The sequence below is a fragment of the Pseudonaja textilis genome, chromosome 10, assembly GCF_049901715.1.
Source record: "Pseudonaja textilis isolate UNSWEBS1 chromosome 10, rPseTex1.2, whole genome shotgun sequence".
In the NCBI taxonomy this organism is placed as follows: domain Eukaryota; kingdom Metazoa; phylum Chordata; class Lepidosauria; order Squamata; family Elapidae; genus Pseudonaja; species Pseudonaja textilis.
In genome coordinates this window covers 10,952,303-10,968,494 of record NC_141999.1, presented here as the reverse complement: position 1 = coordinate 10,968,494, position 16,192 = coordinate 10,952,303, and the positions used below count along the sequence as shown (strand labels likewise).

The 16,192-nt window shown below is 39.6% G+C and overlaps 1 protein-coding gene across 1 annotated transcript in view; it reads right to left on the bottom strand.

Moving 5' to 3' along the window:
- The window catches only part of ARID1A (AT-rich interaction domain 1A), a 90,788-nt gene that overhangs the window by 60,845 nt on the left and 13,751 nt on the right, over window positions 1–16,192 (bottom strand). Inside the window, exons 2-3 of the mRNA XM_026702545.2 lie at window positions 1,750–1,962; window positions 526–999 (exon numbers count right to left, since the gene is read on the bottom strand). Coding sequence (XP_026558330.2) covers window positions 526–999; window positions 1,750–1,962 — 687 coding nt within the window. The remainder of the gene's footprint in view (window positions 1–525; window positions 1,000–1,749; window positions 1,963–16,192) is intronic.

The window sequence follows — 16,192 nt, the reverse complement described above, 5'->3', positions numbered from 1 at the left end:
AGATATATTTGGGCAGGATAAATTACAGCTGTACCAGGTCAGGAGATGGTACTGAAAGGAGAACAACGTATGCCGCTTTGAACTCCTAAAAGAAAAGGCAAGATATGCATTGATGTATCTAAATCAGGCTGCACTTGATGAAGTACTTTTTGCCTGTGGGCTGCCACAGACAAACAGTGAAAGGTGGTGTTTTATTTTGCTGGATATAAATTGGTTTTCTGTCTGGTCGCAAACAAATGGACTACTCAGGTATTGATAAGTAATTGTGTTCTCAAAGATGTAAGGCAGTTTTTCTTAAGCTTGGCAACTTTAAGATGTGTGGACTTCAATTCCCAGAATTCCCCAGCCTGCAAAGGAGTAACTCATCTCTTTGCCAAGCTGCATTACTTTCCATTTCCACTTGAAGAGCAGAAAAGGTATTAATAGGTCTGAACCAGAACCTGGGCAGCTATTGTGTAGCTGCCTAGTTTTCCAGAAATATGGACTGGGGTAGAGGAATGGGGCAGTTCGTGGAAGACAACCTACCTGTGGAGGTGGGAAGCGCTGCTGAGAATAGGCCGACGGCTGCTGCGACTGAGACGGAGGGTACGTTGCCGATGGCTGGGCGAGCGCTGAGGTAGCAGACTGCTGAGCTTGCTGCTGCTGCTGCTGCTGCTGCTGCTGCTGGTAAGGGGACTGGGACTGCTGCTGAGAGTAGGGAGTCTGACCCTGGGGGTGTTGCTGCTGGCCTGGGGCTGGCTGCTGGGGATATGGAGATGGGGACTGCTGGTGGGATGGTTGTGGCTGTGGCTGGGAATAGGGAGGCTGGGATGACTGGAGCTGAGGAGGCTGAGACTGAGTTTGCGTTTGCTGATAAGAGGGCTGAGCATGTGGGGCATGAGTGGGGGGCTGCTGGGCATAAGAAGGCTGTTGCTGGGGGTGAGGACTCTGCTGGTTGTAGTAAGGGGTCTGACTTTGCTGCCCATATCCAGTAGGGCCCTGCTGTCCATAAGGCGGTATCTGTTTGGGAGAGAAGGAGGAGAGAAATCAATATATCAGTCAGGAAGGCGCTGAAGAATAGAGGTCAGAGATACATTACAGGTTGTCCTTGACTTATGAACATTCATTTAATATCAGTTTGAAGTTACAGCAGCCTCCTACTTGACTTGACCCATCCTCAAAGTTACAACAGTGCAATTGCATGACTGTGCTTGGCAACAAGCTCGCATTTACAATTATTGCAGCGTCTTCCAGTCACGTGATCATGGTTTGCGACCTTTCCAGAGGGCTTCTAGCAACTCAATTGGGGAAGCCCGATTTGCTTAATGACTGCATCACTTAGTGACCAAAATTCCAGTCCCAACAGTGATGCTAAGTCAAAGACTATCTGCACTCTTGCCTGGAATTTTTCAGATATTAGTTACGACTATTTACATAATGATCATAACATGGATGGTCACAACTGTTCTATTAGAGGAACAGCAAATATTCTGTTCTATTTATTTAGCATACTTGCCTTCGCCCAACTGACAATGAGACAGCCCAGCAATGTCTTCATTTATTTGCTTACAATAATGTAACTTATCTTAGTTCAGTCATCTTGACTTAAAGCTGCACAGTAACAGTAAATAAATGAATCTAGTGACACAACTGAGATATGATCATTTACAAACCCGTTCACTCAAAATCAAAATTTAAGGTTTTGAGATATGGTCCCTGTTTATGTAAAATAAGCATATGTTTACAGAGGACTGCATATTTCCTCTTTACCTGCTGTGCATAAGAGACAGTGCCCATTGCAGTTTGCGTCCTGCTTAGAGTTCCCACTGGATATCTCTGTGGAGTCTGTGGCCCATATGGCTGTCCTGGATATCCATGGCCTTGTTGCTGCCCTGACTGAGGTCCCTGCTGTTGTGTGTATAGGTTGTTTCCTCCATAAGGCTGAGGTCTCATCTTCCCCATCTGATCCATTGGACTGGATGGCTAGGAAAGAAAATCAGAATAAGTTATAAAATATCCAATTGCTATAGACAGCTATCTAACAATGTTGTCACTTGGGAAGAACTCTCAAAGAGCCAGCCAAAAGAAAAGTAAAACAAAGGTAAACAAGCTTTTAACTGTCATTAAAATTCAACAGGAAGTAAAAAGGTACAGGAAAAGATACCTTTTAGAATCTTATTTGCTCTAGAGATCTACAGAGCCCTAGAATAAGTTACTATTGGCACACCTTCTCCAATTTGATGCCCTTCAAATTTTGGGGGATTACAATTCCTAGCCAATAAAAATCAAAATTCCCTGGTGCTGCTGTGGTTGAGAATTAAAGGAGTGGTGGAAAGAAGGAACAGATACAAATTCTGCACTCAAATTTTTTTTGGCACTGAAAGTTAACTGACTTCTAAAACCATGAGAACACCCAGTATCCATCAAGTTTGGCCAAATGGCAACTGTGCTCTTACTTTAGTTTTCCAATTAAATATTCCTTTCATGCTTTTTGATTTCGCACTCTAGTCTTATGGCCCTGGGGTTTCTTAGTGGTTTCCTATTCAATTGCTAATCAGTGCCAATCCTGTTTAGCATTTTTGAAATCTGCCAATGTTGACTGTTGCCACTAGCTGCAGCATTCGGATGCTAAAGGATACTTCATTATGAGAAGATGCTTACAAGGTTAAGAAAGCTAGGCCAAAATCAAAATTCTGAAGCTAACTAGATTGACCAACAATATTAGATTTTATTAGTTTCCAGAAACCACACTAAGACATGATAACCTACCCCATTTTTTTGAGAATCCTCCTTCCTCCTTTTATCTGGAAGGATCATCAATATAGGAATTTACCAACAAATAACTCTTCAATTATGTTCTGATATTTTAGATCACTAAGTTGGTATGACTGATCAAAAACCACAACACTTTTCTATTTGATTTTTAAAAATATGCTTTTTCAGTTTCCTAAAGAAAACACATGAGAATTATTGTTGTAAAACAGATTAATGTATCTTTTCTCACTCCTGGGTAGTATTAGTACAATGTTAAAAGGCCTTATAATTCTCATAGATTTAGGTTTTTATACATAACTTGTATAAAAGCTTCTAATATCCATGGTAAATTGACAACATTCCTAAAATCGTCTAGATTTCACTTCAATTTTGCAGTGATTATCTCATGTTGAAAAATTGCAACTAAATATGAATTTAATATTTAAGAAACCCTGTCAAAACTGAATATGGTCTTATGTCATGTAAGAAGCTATTACTAAGAGAAAATAAACCAACATATATTAAAGAGTAGTCCAAGATAAAATAGAATTTAAAGTGTAAAGGACTAGAAAGTCTTTCTTAAACGGATATGTGGGAAATTCAGTAAAGTATGATTGCATTTCATGTGTTAATATTACACTGATGAATATAAGAGCAAAATACTGGTTTAGAAGCAGGGGTGGATTCTACCAGTTCAGACCGGTTCAGAGCCTCTGCTTTTTCAATGCAGGTAAGTCCAGGGTCTGCGCAGAGGCTCTGGGAAGGGGGAAAATGGGCCTTCCGGAAGTTTCGGTAGGTTACGCCCACAATGGCCACGCCCACCCAGCAACTGGGCAGCAAACTGGTTGCTGGGAGTTTTGAATCCCACCCCTGTCTAGAAGCCAGATTTTTTTTTTACCATTAACAACTCTTTACTACTTGCCAAATTTAAAGAAATCAGAAATAATCTCAGAATTTCTGTTCCCCAAAACCTAACATGAAGCAAATAGTACAAACTCCAGATTATTATAAGGAGGAGAATAGCCAGTTTTGGAGTTGTGTTTAAAGCACCAGGCTACAAAGCAAAAGATCATGAATTCTAGTTCTAGTCCTGTCTTAATTTAGAAAGCTGGCTGGGTGACTTTGGGCTGGTCATTGTCTCAGGCCAACTCACCCCACAGTGTTGTTGTTTATGGAGAAAATAGGAAGAGGGAGGTATACCGGATACATTCGCCACCTTGAATTATTTGTAGAAAACAATAAAAGTAGAATGCAAATTTTAGAAAACCCTCACTCAATCTCTGGTGAATATATGGATCTAACTACATATGCTTCTTGACCAGAGTACGAAGTGATTTGTAATGTTTGCCTTTACTGAATGTTTTATTGGAAATCCACATTAAAGCTAATCAAACACTTTGAATAAGTTTTTTACTCATCAGAATATCATTCATGCTAATTTAACAAAAACCTCTAAAACCCTGGAAATTTGCACAAGCTGGTCTGGTTCCCATGAAAATGCTTTTTCAAATGATTGCCCTGATCCAAGTCAAATTCCCATTTTCCATCCACAAAGCAGGGACAGACAACCACTCTGGATTACAATTTTACAAATTAGAATGCTCTGGATTACAATTTTCAAACCATCAGTCCTTTGAGGTAAAGGTTAGCAAACAAATATACAAAAAAATACTAGGGCTTATTTTATTGATAAAGGCTATAATAGAATCTTATCAGCAATGATAAGATGATAAGAAATGCCTATTTGCATTTCTCCCTCCTTCCTTTTTATAACCAAGAGACTCCAAGCAGGACATCCTAACTGTATTTCTCACACTTTCCTGTGTTCCCAAGCTAAGTTCCTGTTTTCCCAATGGATGTGCATTTTTGTGAAAGGCGTCCCCAAACTCTTCTACAAGACTGATTAGGGTTGATGGGTATGGATTAAATTTAAAATATTTAAAGGTATTTGATGCCTAGAACTATCTAAAAATGATTATATTCTCAAGAAAAGAATGTTAAATATCTCAGAGCAACTATGCCAAGCTGGATCTTCCAGATGTGTAGTGACTACAATTTTTATTATATCCACTCTGAGAATTATAGTGTAACACAGCTGGAGAACATTAAGTTGTGCAAGACTGCTGTGTGAGTATAAGTAACCTTTGAAATGATATATTTAACATTTAAGAGCAAAGCATGAGGTTTTTTTAAGGTAGTAATGCTATCCCTTTCCATCCCATCAATTTATGTTAACCTATCTGCTCAGTTTGCATGTTATTTTCCAAGGACACGTTTCTCCAAGCACCATATGCCCCATTCTAAAGAAGAACAGTCTCTTTATGAAGCTTCTTAAGTAATAAGGTTTTGGCTTAGAGCACACCCTTTTCTTTATCTATGATATAATATTGGAGTGGTTTTGTCGGCTTTTAAAGTTTTAAGGGATGCTGGGAAAACACTGAGTACCTCTGACATGAGTTATCTCTGCACTGAGCTGTTTTGCAAATTGGGTCTCCTTCCAGAACAAGGCAAAGATAATCCACATCCCCTCCTCTTGCTCAACATTTAAATAGTACTCTCAAAAGTAACCTGTGTCTGCCTGGCCGTAGAACTTATAGCTGTATTACTGGCATCATTGCTTTGGGGATTGGCAGTTTCAAAACAATGGTTTTCTAGGAGTGCAAATTGTTATGGCAGCATTGCAAATTTGCAAATTCAGTTTCTAACACCAAAATAAATTGGAAAGACATTGCTACCTTTAATGTTATAATTAATGCTAGTCCTAATTATAAAAACAAAGGCTGAAGACTTCTGATACACTTTCAAGATGGTTACACTGCAGAAGGTAGAAGTGAAGGCAGAATCCTCAAGAATATGGAGAAACTACAAAGCCCACCTTGGGTCTTGATTTTTCCCCCCTCCTGGCCAGCTGTGCCATCAACCTGATAATAAAAATTAATTTTTTTTTCGTGGGGAAGGGGAGGAGGAATCTCACTGGCTCTTTAACAGAGGGAAGCTCTAATTGATTCCCACAGTAATTAACCTGCATTTTACCTCAGAGTGTGCTAGTTAAGGAAGTCAGTGCAGCTATTTATAACTCCTCTCAAATTGAGGGCAGACTGCCTAAAATCTAACACATCCCAGCTGTACTCCTGTTTGAACTGGGGCCAAGGGAATTTTTTAAAGCAATCTTGGCACTGAATGAATGACACCAACACGATGAGAGCACAGAGTGGTTGTGTTGTGGTGACGTAGCAGCGGAGGTGGAATGGGAAGGGGGGGCAACTGCATGGTAATCCCTCCTTCTCCAGCGTGCTCTGAGCTCACAGGCCCCAACCCTACTATCCCTATACAGCCAAGCCAGGAACCACTACTGGGATCAAAATACAGGAAGTGTCTTTTCCTCTGAACACACAGACTGGAGCCACAACCATCCCCTGCCAGGGAGGTTAGCTCTCATAATCTCTGACCATAACCCAGAAAGTGTGGAGGGAACAGATGGGGATGGGACCCCAGCAGCAGGATAGGTCATGTGACACTCCACATGGCCTTGAAAGCACAAGCTATTGTTTGGCAGCTGGGCTCTGGTAGAAAGCCAGCGAAGACCGTTTCCACTGGGCAATTCAAGGAGAAGCAGCAGCTGTTGCTGCCTCTTCTTCTATTGCACCCTGCTTTGGCTCAAGCTACTCAATGAGGACCAAGAACACCGAGCCCCTGGGACCAGAAAGCCACCAAGCAGATGAAAGCTTGCACCAACACTGCACAGATTTAATACAGCTTGGTAAATGTGCAGATGCCACCTCCATCATCTCCCCTCCCAGCTGAACCCAGATGGGCTCACAGACAAAATGCAAGAAAGAAATTAGATTTCTGGGGAGAGGAAGGATTGTCTCCCTTGGCTAAAGCATTGTATTACTTAATGTCTATCTGACCCCTCCAGAGAAAATAAACCACTTTTTAACCTCACGCTACTAGTTTTAAGATGAGAATTCTTTTTTAAAAAAGGGATAAGTGGACACTGTGGGAATAGAGGCATTATCTCATTTCCTTATTTGAAAAGTTCTTAGGATTTTGGTCAAACCACTGGCTAGATCCACACATTATGCTGTGCTGTTTCTTCAGTTTATGATTTAGCATTTTGGATAAAACATATCTTAGTGCAGAGTGAACTGGGGTACACAATCCATTCACAAAATGTTTAAAAGGCAGTAGTAGCCTCCTCGGTGGGCTCACTGGTTCTTTCTGGGGGTGATTGGATGGATATAATTTTGAAGGCACCCATTTCTAGTTCATCAATTAAGCATATAATCCAAAGGTGGGACTCTACTTTCAGCCATTTTATTTATTTATTAAACTTATATGCCATCACCCATCTCATTAACAAAGTGGCTCTGGGGGAAGCAACTTTATATATATTCCCGTGCTAACCTATCTCTAATCATGATCACATTATGTTATTTCTGATGGCCAGAATATGTTTGGGTAACATGATTGTTAGTTCAAAAGCTGGACGGGTAATTTTAAAGTGAAGCCTCCCCAACACTTTCGAAACAAGCCAACGGACAGTCAGGAGGGCCCCAGCACAGAATGTTCACCATAATTCCATTTTATAATTAAGGATGAATAAATATAGTAAGACAACTTTCAGAAAGACTAATCTCAGTTCTAAGTAAATCGGAAACAATAACTTACAAAGTGCCATGTCTTATAGTCTCATGAATGCAATATGTGATGGGTTTTTGCCACTTTCTGGCAGAAAACTTCAAAATCCATTACTTGCTAGATTCATTTAATGACCACATAGTTCACTTAACAATTGTAATGATTCACTTTACAACCTCCCTGACTATCAAAATTTAATTGTCATCAATTGAGAACTACATGTATGTCAGCTTTTAGAACTACATGCTTCTGTAATTTTTGCACCTTGAGAATTGACTCATACATTAATAAAGCACAAATTACTTATTCAAGAAGACCTTCCTTTCAACATAAGCTTTCTAACTGAGTAAGCCAAACTGGTTATTATTCAGCCAATACACCGTTTGACATCCTGATCCTGCACAGCTACAAAGAAAAGGTGAAAGTCTACAAAGCTAATAGCTGGCTGGAAGATAAATAAGGCTGCAACTGTACTTTTCAGCTACAAGAAACAACTAATTTGTTGTTATTCCATGTAACTTCTGTCAAACGAGCTAACTCAAGCCATTCTTTCCCGCTTCTTTTAATCACATTTTTAAATATTTGAAGGCATTTTACCTTAAAACATAGATTTTAAAAAGTATATTGATAATTATTTTAGCAAGATACGTAAGTCAAAACTCCAATGGAATGATATGTACTGGTTCAGAATATGCAGACCATGTGAAATCTTGCCACATTCAGGTCTGACAAAATAACAGTGGTTGCAACGAACACCAAGAAAAAGAATATAAAACAGAGGTTCTCATATTCTGGCTAAGGTTTTTTATTTGTTTTTTTTTTTAATCTCACCTGCCAGATTAGATAGATCTTTTTTTAAAGATTTAGTTAAAGGGTTTTTATCAAATAAAATTAAATTTGAACACTAAAATTGCGTTTATTATTCCAGATACAAACATATGTCTTTCTTCCGGAAGTTTATTACCTGTGTTTCTGGATACACAAGGCACAACAGTGCGACTTTCACACTGTTAGCAATAATGAGAAACACAAGTCATAAATATCCCCCCAATCCTTTTTATTTTGTCTCCTGCCTTTATTTTGTTCAATATTCTTAGTTTTTTTCTATGCTTTGTATAATATTATTTAGCCCAAAAGGAATAACATGGTGGGTTTGAATGCACATGGAGGTCTTACTACCAGATGTAACACTTCACGATTTGTGGCAATGGAACTTCAACTTTGGTAGCATGGGCTTTCCCATGATCCTTAGTACTGGTTAATTAATGCTAGGTAGTTTGTGTAAGACTTCTCTTAATACCAAAGTTATAATTATTGGGGTGGAGAATAAGGAAGAGAGAACAATAATATGGAAGTCATCAACAAGAATCATGTAAGCTTGCTGATAACTTTAGATTTCTTATATCCAATATCCATCTAATGCAGTGGCCCCCAATGTTTTGGGCAACAGGGACCGGTTCTGCGGAGAGGTTTTTCTGTGGACTGGAAGGGGTGTGTTTTTGTGTGCTGCCTGCCTCCCACAGATGGGACTTCACTTGTTTGTGTGGCCCAGTTTCTGGCACGCCCCAGCCTGGTACCAGTCCACGGACCGGGGGTTAGGGACCCCTGATCTAATGAACAGTGATTTTTTTTCAACCATGCCAATAATTTTGGGTTTTCCAAGTAACTTTATTTATTTATATGGTTCATTGGAAAAATTGCATTTGTTCATTATATAGGACACCACATTTTCCAAACTGACTGATTTCAAATGGCAAGTGTTCTATCAATGGAAGCTCAACCCATCCTGGAACATAAATCATCCCTAATATAAAAGTAAAATCCTTTCAAGTTATTAAGTTTTAGGAAAGGAAAAAGACTGAACCTCTTTCAATTGGATAGAACTGAAGCAATAGATCTCTTTAATAAATCCTACCCCCCAAACACTAAAAATGGATCTATCTGTGGATAATCTATAGTGATCTCATATTCTTTGGCCAGTAAATAGTTATATATACATATACATATAGATATACATAAACATACATACATATATTGGGAGAGACCTTAATTTTACTACCCAGCTCTACTGCAGCATAATCCTCTGGGGGAAACAGACAAACTAGAGTACTGCATTCCAGTTATGGGATTAGCCAGACAAGTGGGATTGTAAAAGACCAGCCAACTAAAGCAAGGGAGGAGCTAAGCACAATTAAATAAAGAGTGAAGAGTCAGGGGAGAGCACAAATACTTCTGAGAAGAATCAAAATCAACTTTTATGAGAGAAAATTAAAATCAGAACACAATTTTCTTAAGTCTTCTCTGGGTGTATTTGAGTTCTCAGATTATTTTTATTTTTATTTTTTTGTGATACTACTTGAGAATGATAGGAAATGGAGTTTTGGGAAGAGAATTCAACTGAGATACAACATTGGATGTGGTTGTTTTTCCATTTCGGCAAAAACTCTGAGCAGATAGAAATACTTTGTCATTGCCGATATTAAATATTTGTGAATGGTGAAAATATTTGCCAATTCTGTTCTTCCTTTCTCAAATATTGACCTGTTTGGGGATAGGGGAAAAAGACAGTATAAAAACTGGGGGAAACAAAACATGTTTTAGCACATCCTACTAAAACCAGGTCTTTGAAATAAGGACAAATGTGATCTGCCTCAAACTTCAAAACTAAACACTTTAGACCAGGGGGGTCAAACTCGCGTGGTCACGGTGCATCACATTACATATCACAACTGTTTTCCCCTTCACTAATCCGGGCGTGGGCAGCGTGTGACACATCTGGCCTGTGAGCTTGACATCCCTGCTTTAGACATTTTGGCATTACTGTTCTTGAGCAAATGTTTAAATTGCAAATCCCACTACCCTCCCCCCCATCTCAGCAATACCTGTGAATAGGAGTATAGCCCCGTGATGGCGAACCTATGACGTGCAACAGAAGTGGCATGCAGAGCCATTTCTGCTGGCATGCGAGAGGTCTCCCAGAAGAGCCCCATTGCGTATGCGTGCGTGGCCCCCGCCAGCCAACTGATTGTTGGGTATCTGTTGCACACGTGCGGGGGGAGACACGTGCATGGGAGATGCGCATGCACAGAGGTATGCGGTGTGGGGGGTTGCGCACACATGTGCAGAGACGTGCACGCAGGGGGTCATGCACAGAAGGGCAGGGGGAGTTGGGCACATATTGCATCATGGGTGCAGGCATGCACACACACTTTTGGCATGCAACGTGGAAAAGGTCAGCCATCACTGGTATAGCCCATACCAGACTACAACAGTGAATTTATATAATTAAGGTTTGGGCAATGCTTTACATTCAGTTGGAAAGAGGTGCTTCATAACATGCGACTAGTACAAAAACAGCACCTGCTTGCAACTCATTAAAGCACCTGCATCTGTTTTCAGGATTAGGCAATCCAGGAAAAAAATGTGTCTGCTTAACAAGCCAGGTGATGCAATGGTGCCCTTGCACAGCCCAAAGCAGCTCTTTCAAAGAGAATCTAAAGTATTAATTAGCTTTAATATAAACTAGTTCCAGCCCTCTCTAAAAATAAGGCAGAGAAAGCTCCACTCTCAGAATTGGCTGCAAATGAACAACAGGGCTGCGTGATCAGCTCCTCAGTAATTAGCTGTAAGTCCTGATTGCTCCCACTGGCTGATAGCTGGTCCAGAAAGACAAGCCACTATATGGTGCAGAAGAATAAAGAGGACATTTACTGGTTAAGGTTCTATTTAGAGTTCCTCCATTTTGCATCCTGTCCCTGGCCAGACTTAACTCACCTCTAAACCAGGCAAGTAACTAATTGGTAAGAATAATGGAATGTATATTTACATATAAAAAGTCTTTATAATTAAAAAAAAACAGCCTCATAGACTTCACTGCCTTGAAATTAAATCTTTACTGCCCACTGAAGTCCCAACTATTTTACATATCATGGCTCAAATATACTCTATTACAAAATTCCTAATGACTAACAGGGGCGAGGGGGAATTATATCTCCAGTTGGTTAGTTAGTGTAACAAGCAATACCAAATCAAAACTGGTTTCAGTCCAGTACCCTAAAATCTTAGAATATACTATTCTTGGGAGGTTATCCCCTAATAGTGATTGGAAGGATGGAGATAAACTAGCATCTTTTTCCCCCTTTTCCTATTCCTTAATATGGCAGGATATAGCAAAAGCTCAAATCATGTAGGCCAGTTGGATTAATTGAACTGCTTATAAAAAGCAAAGTTAAAAACACCCGAGTTTGTTTAGCTGGTGAGGGTGGGAAGAAAGAGAGGGAAAAATTGAGATTCCTGGCTGCAGATGAGTAGATACAGAAATTCATATTAAGCCAATGGGATGGGGAAAGGAGGAACAGACATTCCTGAAAACCTTTCAGTACAGTTTAAGAACAAGTATAGCAAGAAACCGTAATACCAGGTGGTAAACCCAACTACAGTTATTATAAAAAGAGTTTCAGAACAGAGCACAGCTTCCTCACTGATTTTTCAGACATTTTGAATTGTACAGTAGTCCTCAACTTACAAGCACAATTGAGCCCAAATGTTCTGTTAAGTGAGAGATTTAAGTGAGTTTTGGCCCCTTTTATGACATAGTTGTTAAGTGAATCATTGCAGTTGTTACATTAGTGACACAGTTGTTAATTAACCCGGCTTCCCCATTGACTTTGCTTGTCAGATTGCAAAAAGTGATTAATATGACCCCAGGACACTGCAACTGTCATAAATCTGAGTCAGTCGCATAGTGTCTGAATTTTGATCATGTGACTATGGCGATGCCACAATGGTCGTAAGCGTGAAGAATAGTCATAAGTCTTTTCGCAATGCTGTTGGAACTGTTGTTAAGTCGAGGACTAACTGTATCATTTAATAGCAATATGTTTGAATGCAGGACTGGGATTCAGTTGGTACGGACCGGTTTGGGTGAACCGGGTGGTTAGTTGGCCCCGCCCACCTGTCCCTGCCCTAGTCTATCCTATATTTCCATGTTTTGCAGCCCAGCTGATTCGCGCAGCACAATGAATTGCCGTGTATCAGCTGCTTTATTCACTGCGGTTGCAGTAGAGAAGGTAGGTTTTATCACTGAAAATGGGGGGTTTTCAAATGCTGCTCGCACGCTCACCGAACTGGTTGTTACACCAGTTGAATCCCACCACTGATTGAATGGTATGCATTGGTGGCGAGTATGAAAGAGACAAGACTGACATATTTCGGTTCTGATACTCCCCACCTTCCACTTCACCTGGCTCTAATTCCTCTTCATGTGGAGCCATGGTTTGCTTACTTGTCATGTATCGTGGCTAAATTTACACAACACTGCGGCACAAATAAGGAAATTTTGGCTTATGCATGTATCTAGCCTCTGCATTACAGACAGTCCTCAATTCATATCAATTAAGACCAGAATTTCCGTTGCTAAGTGAGTTATGCCCAATTTTACAATTTTGTTGCCATGGTTAAGCAAACCACTGCAGTTAAGTGAATCGCATGGTCATTTAAGCGAGTCCGACTTTCTCTGTTGACTTTGGATGCTGGAAACCAACGGGAAAGGTTACAAATGGCAATCACATGAGGACAGGACACTGCAACCTTTGTCAATATATGTGGTTGCCAAGCAGCCAAATTTTGATCCCATGGGGATGCTGCAATGGTGGTGAGTACAAGGACTAGCTGTAAGTCAATTTTTTTTTTTACCACCATTATAACTTTGAACGGTCACTAAACGAATGCTTTCTGAGAACTCCCTGCATCTTAGGTACACTTTAATGATGGGATAGACAATCTTTCGAAGGTTGAGGAATGTACTTCTGATTTTGGGGATGGCTAAGAGAGCACAAGATGGACATGGTGGCTTTGAGAGTTTTGCCTTCTGCTTTTTAAAAACCTGTTAATCTTAAAACCTTATGCCACAGACATTTTTTTTTATTTAATGTTTGCCATCTCAGAACAAAGAAATCTATCTTACTAATATTCAACAGTTGTATTCGGAGCTGAATCTGGGATTATCAAAGGGTTTTATGGAGCCATATTCAGTTGTAGGAACTCACATCTGCTCATCCCTCGTTAGCTTGAGTCAGTTAATATACAAAAGGGAAGTGGGCAGTGTCAGAAAAAGGCAAGTCTTCTGAACGGTATTGCATCAGAGCAGAGGTGTCATTCAGCAGGTTTTGACCAGTTCTGGAGAACCAGTAGCAGACATTTTGAGAAGTTCGGAGAACCGGTAAATACCACCTCTGACTGGGGATTTTACAGTATCCTTCCCACCATGCCCACCAAGCCATGCCCACAAAACCGGTAGTAAAAAAATTTGAAGCCCACCACTGCATCAGAGCCATTAACTCCCAATATAGTGGACTTTAAAAGGTATAGATGCTTTATTACTATGTTTCTCAATCTTGCCAGCTTGAAGATGTGTGGACTTCAACTCCCAGAATGCCCCAGCAAGCATAGCATCTTCAAGCTGCCAAGTTTGAGAAACACTGCCTTATTTCAATATTTATTATGCCATAGAGATAAAAGGCCATTACAAGTTGGGAGGAGTAAAAGCCAAAAAAATGCCTAAAATTACCAAGGGAGTTTAATGTGGATTTCAAATGGAAATGTGATGATTGTTCTTTTTTTCCTAAATAGAATTCTGAATTGCTATTGTATCAGCTGCTTGCAAGGATGCAAGTTCCTGAAGAAGTAAGACACTTCAATTTTTTTTATTCTGATTACTTATTACAGTATTTCAGGAGAACTGACAAGCACTAAAATCTAGAAGGATGTATCCTTTCAATTCACCACGTCACAGATTTCAAAATAGCAAAAGAGAAACTTTAATTATATTTTAAATCATATTTCACTGTAAGAGTTTGTTAGATAGCTTTCATGTTCCCACATTTCATTTGTTGTTTTTTTCTTTGGCTTCCTTATGAAAGAAAAAGTGTGGTGTAAACATTATATTGACATGGAATTAAATACCACATACGCAGTGTTTTGAAATCAGTTCACTTTCTACAACTGTAATCACGGGACACCAAAGAACAGTAATTATTTCCAACTTCTGCAACAAAACAGAACAATGAACTCTCAACTTAACAGAGTTAAGAAAATCGCCATGTTCACACATCACAATAGGCTGTAATTCTGAATTACTGTGAAGGAGCAGCTAATCTACTGCCCATGACAGCAATTGAATAAACCAATGATAAATTCTCCATTGTGAAATGCAAGCCCAATCCTTGTTGCCTCTTTCCCAAACAAGCCAGAGATCTAAAGCCAAGAATAAATCATAGCTTCAGTACTAGCTTACTTCCTGTGGAACAAAATTCCCAATTCCCCATTTCATAGTGAATTTGTGGAAGAAGCATCCATGGTTTACTTAGCTACTACCACTTAAACAACCATCTTCAGAATCCATGACTTTTCATGTTGAGCAGCAAATCTACTGGCTGGGTCCATGCTCTGTGTTAGGTTAATATTTTTGATGCTACTGATAAATATTTGTGTGCTAGAAATCCCTGTCAAGTCTTACTAATCATCTGGAAATTAAACAAGATTCAAATCAATCTCCAACCTGGTCCCGATAACAATTACTGTTCAATTGATGTTGCATTGTATTTTTTTCAAATAGGCTTAAGGCATCTTCTTTTGAATACTATTCCAAAGCAACTTATTGAATAACATGAAAAGATTAGCAAATATCAAAAAAAATGACACCAGTAGGAAATTGGTAAAAATACCAATTAAAACAAATATCCTTTTCTAAAATATTACAAATGAGAAATCATTAGAGCAGAGGTCTCCAACCATGGCAACTTTAAACCAAGCAGACTTCAATTCCCAGAATTCCCCAGCCAACTTTGCTGGCGGGAGAATTCTGGGAGTTCAAGTCCGCCAGGCTTAAAATTGCCAAGGTTGGAGACCTCTGCATTAGAGTGCTGCCAAAAATAAGGGGGCCCTAAGTGGTGCAGTTCTTTTTTAAAAAAAATTCGTAGCATATTTCAAAGATAGGGGAGCCACTGCAGAGTAGATCTCCTTTTAAACCAGAGGTGATCTTTTTTTTAAATTATGGATTGTGTTCCATGAAAGAGAAGAACATGCATAAAGGCTACATGCTATAGTAGGCAGAAAAATAAGCCATAGAGGAGAATGGCTTCCAATTTACGAACAGCCACTGCCCCCTTCATAATAATTTAAAAACTCATCTGCTCAGTGGAGAAGCCCCACCAATTAATTGCAAATGGAGAAAGAAAGTGAACAGTTCTTCCACTGGAGGTCGTTTGACTTCTGTGCTATGCAAGGAAAGACTTCCCTTTCTCAATACACACCATGGAAATGCAAAGGCCAAAAACAAGAAGAGAAAATTGTGGTTTCTATCTACCCTGGCTTTCTACCTGGTAGTTTTCTTTTGGTAGAGGGGAAAGAGAAGGTGGGATTGAAGACCCCCAATCCCCATTTTCAAAAGAGCTAGCAGAAAAAACACAATAGTATCTTCAGGTTTCTTATCTCACTGTAAATCACGAAAGAGAATCGTTAAACAAAAGTGTTCTCTAAACCCCATGCAGCCAATGGTTGCCAGTTAACTAACAGCCCAAGACCTGCATTGTTCACGTATTTTTCATTTAAATCCCACAGCGGTTATGAACTCAACTAATCTGATCTGTAAAATGAAAAAAGTGACCCAAGTCGGGGATGGACAAGACAGGAACAATAAAGCATTTTACCCAGGACAATTGCTCAATGCAGTCTGGCATGATCATCACTGAGTGAAAAGCCAGAGAGAGACAACATTGGAAATATTTGCCATATTGATTGTTTAAAAGAAACTTACTTT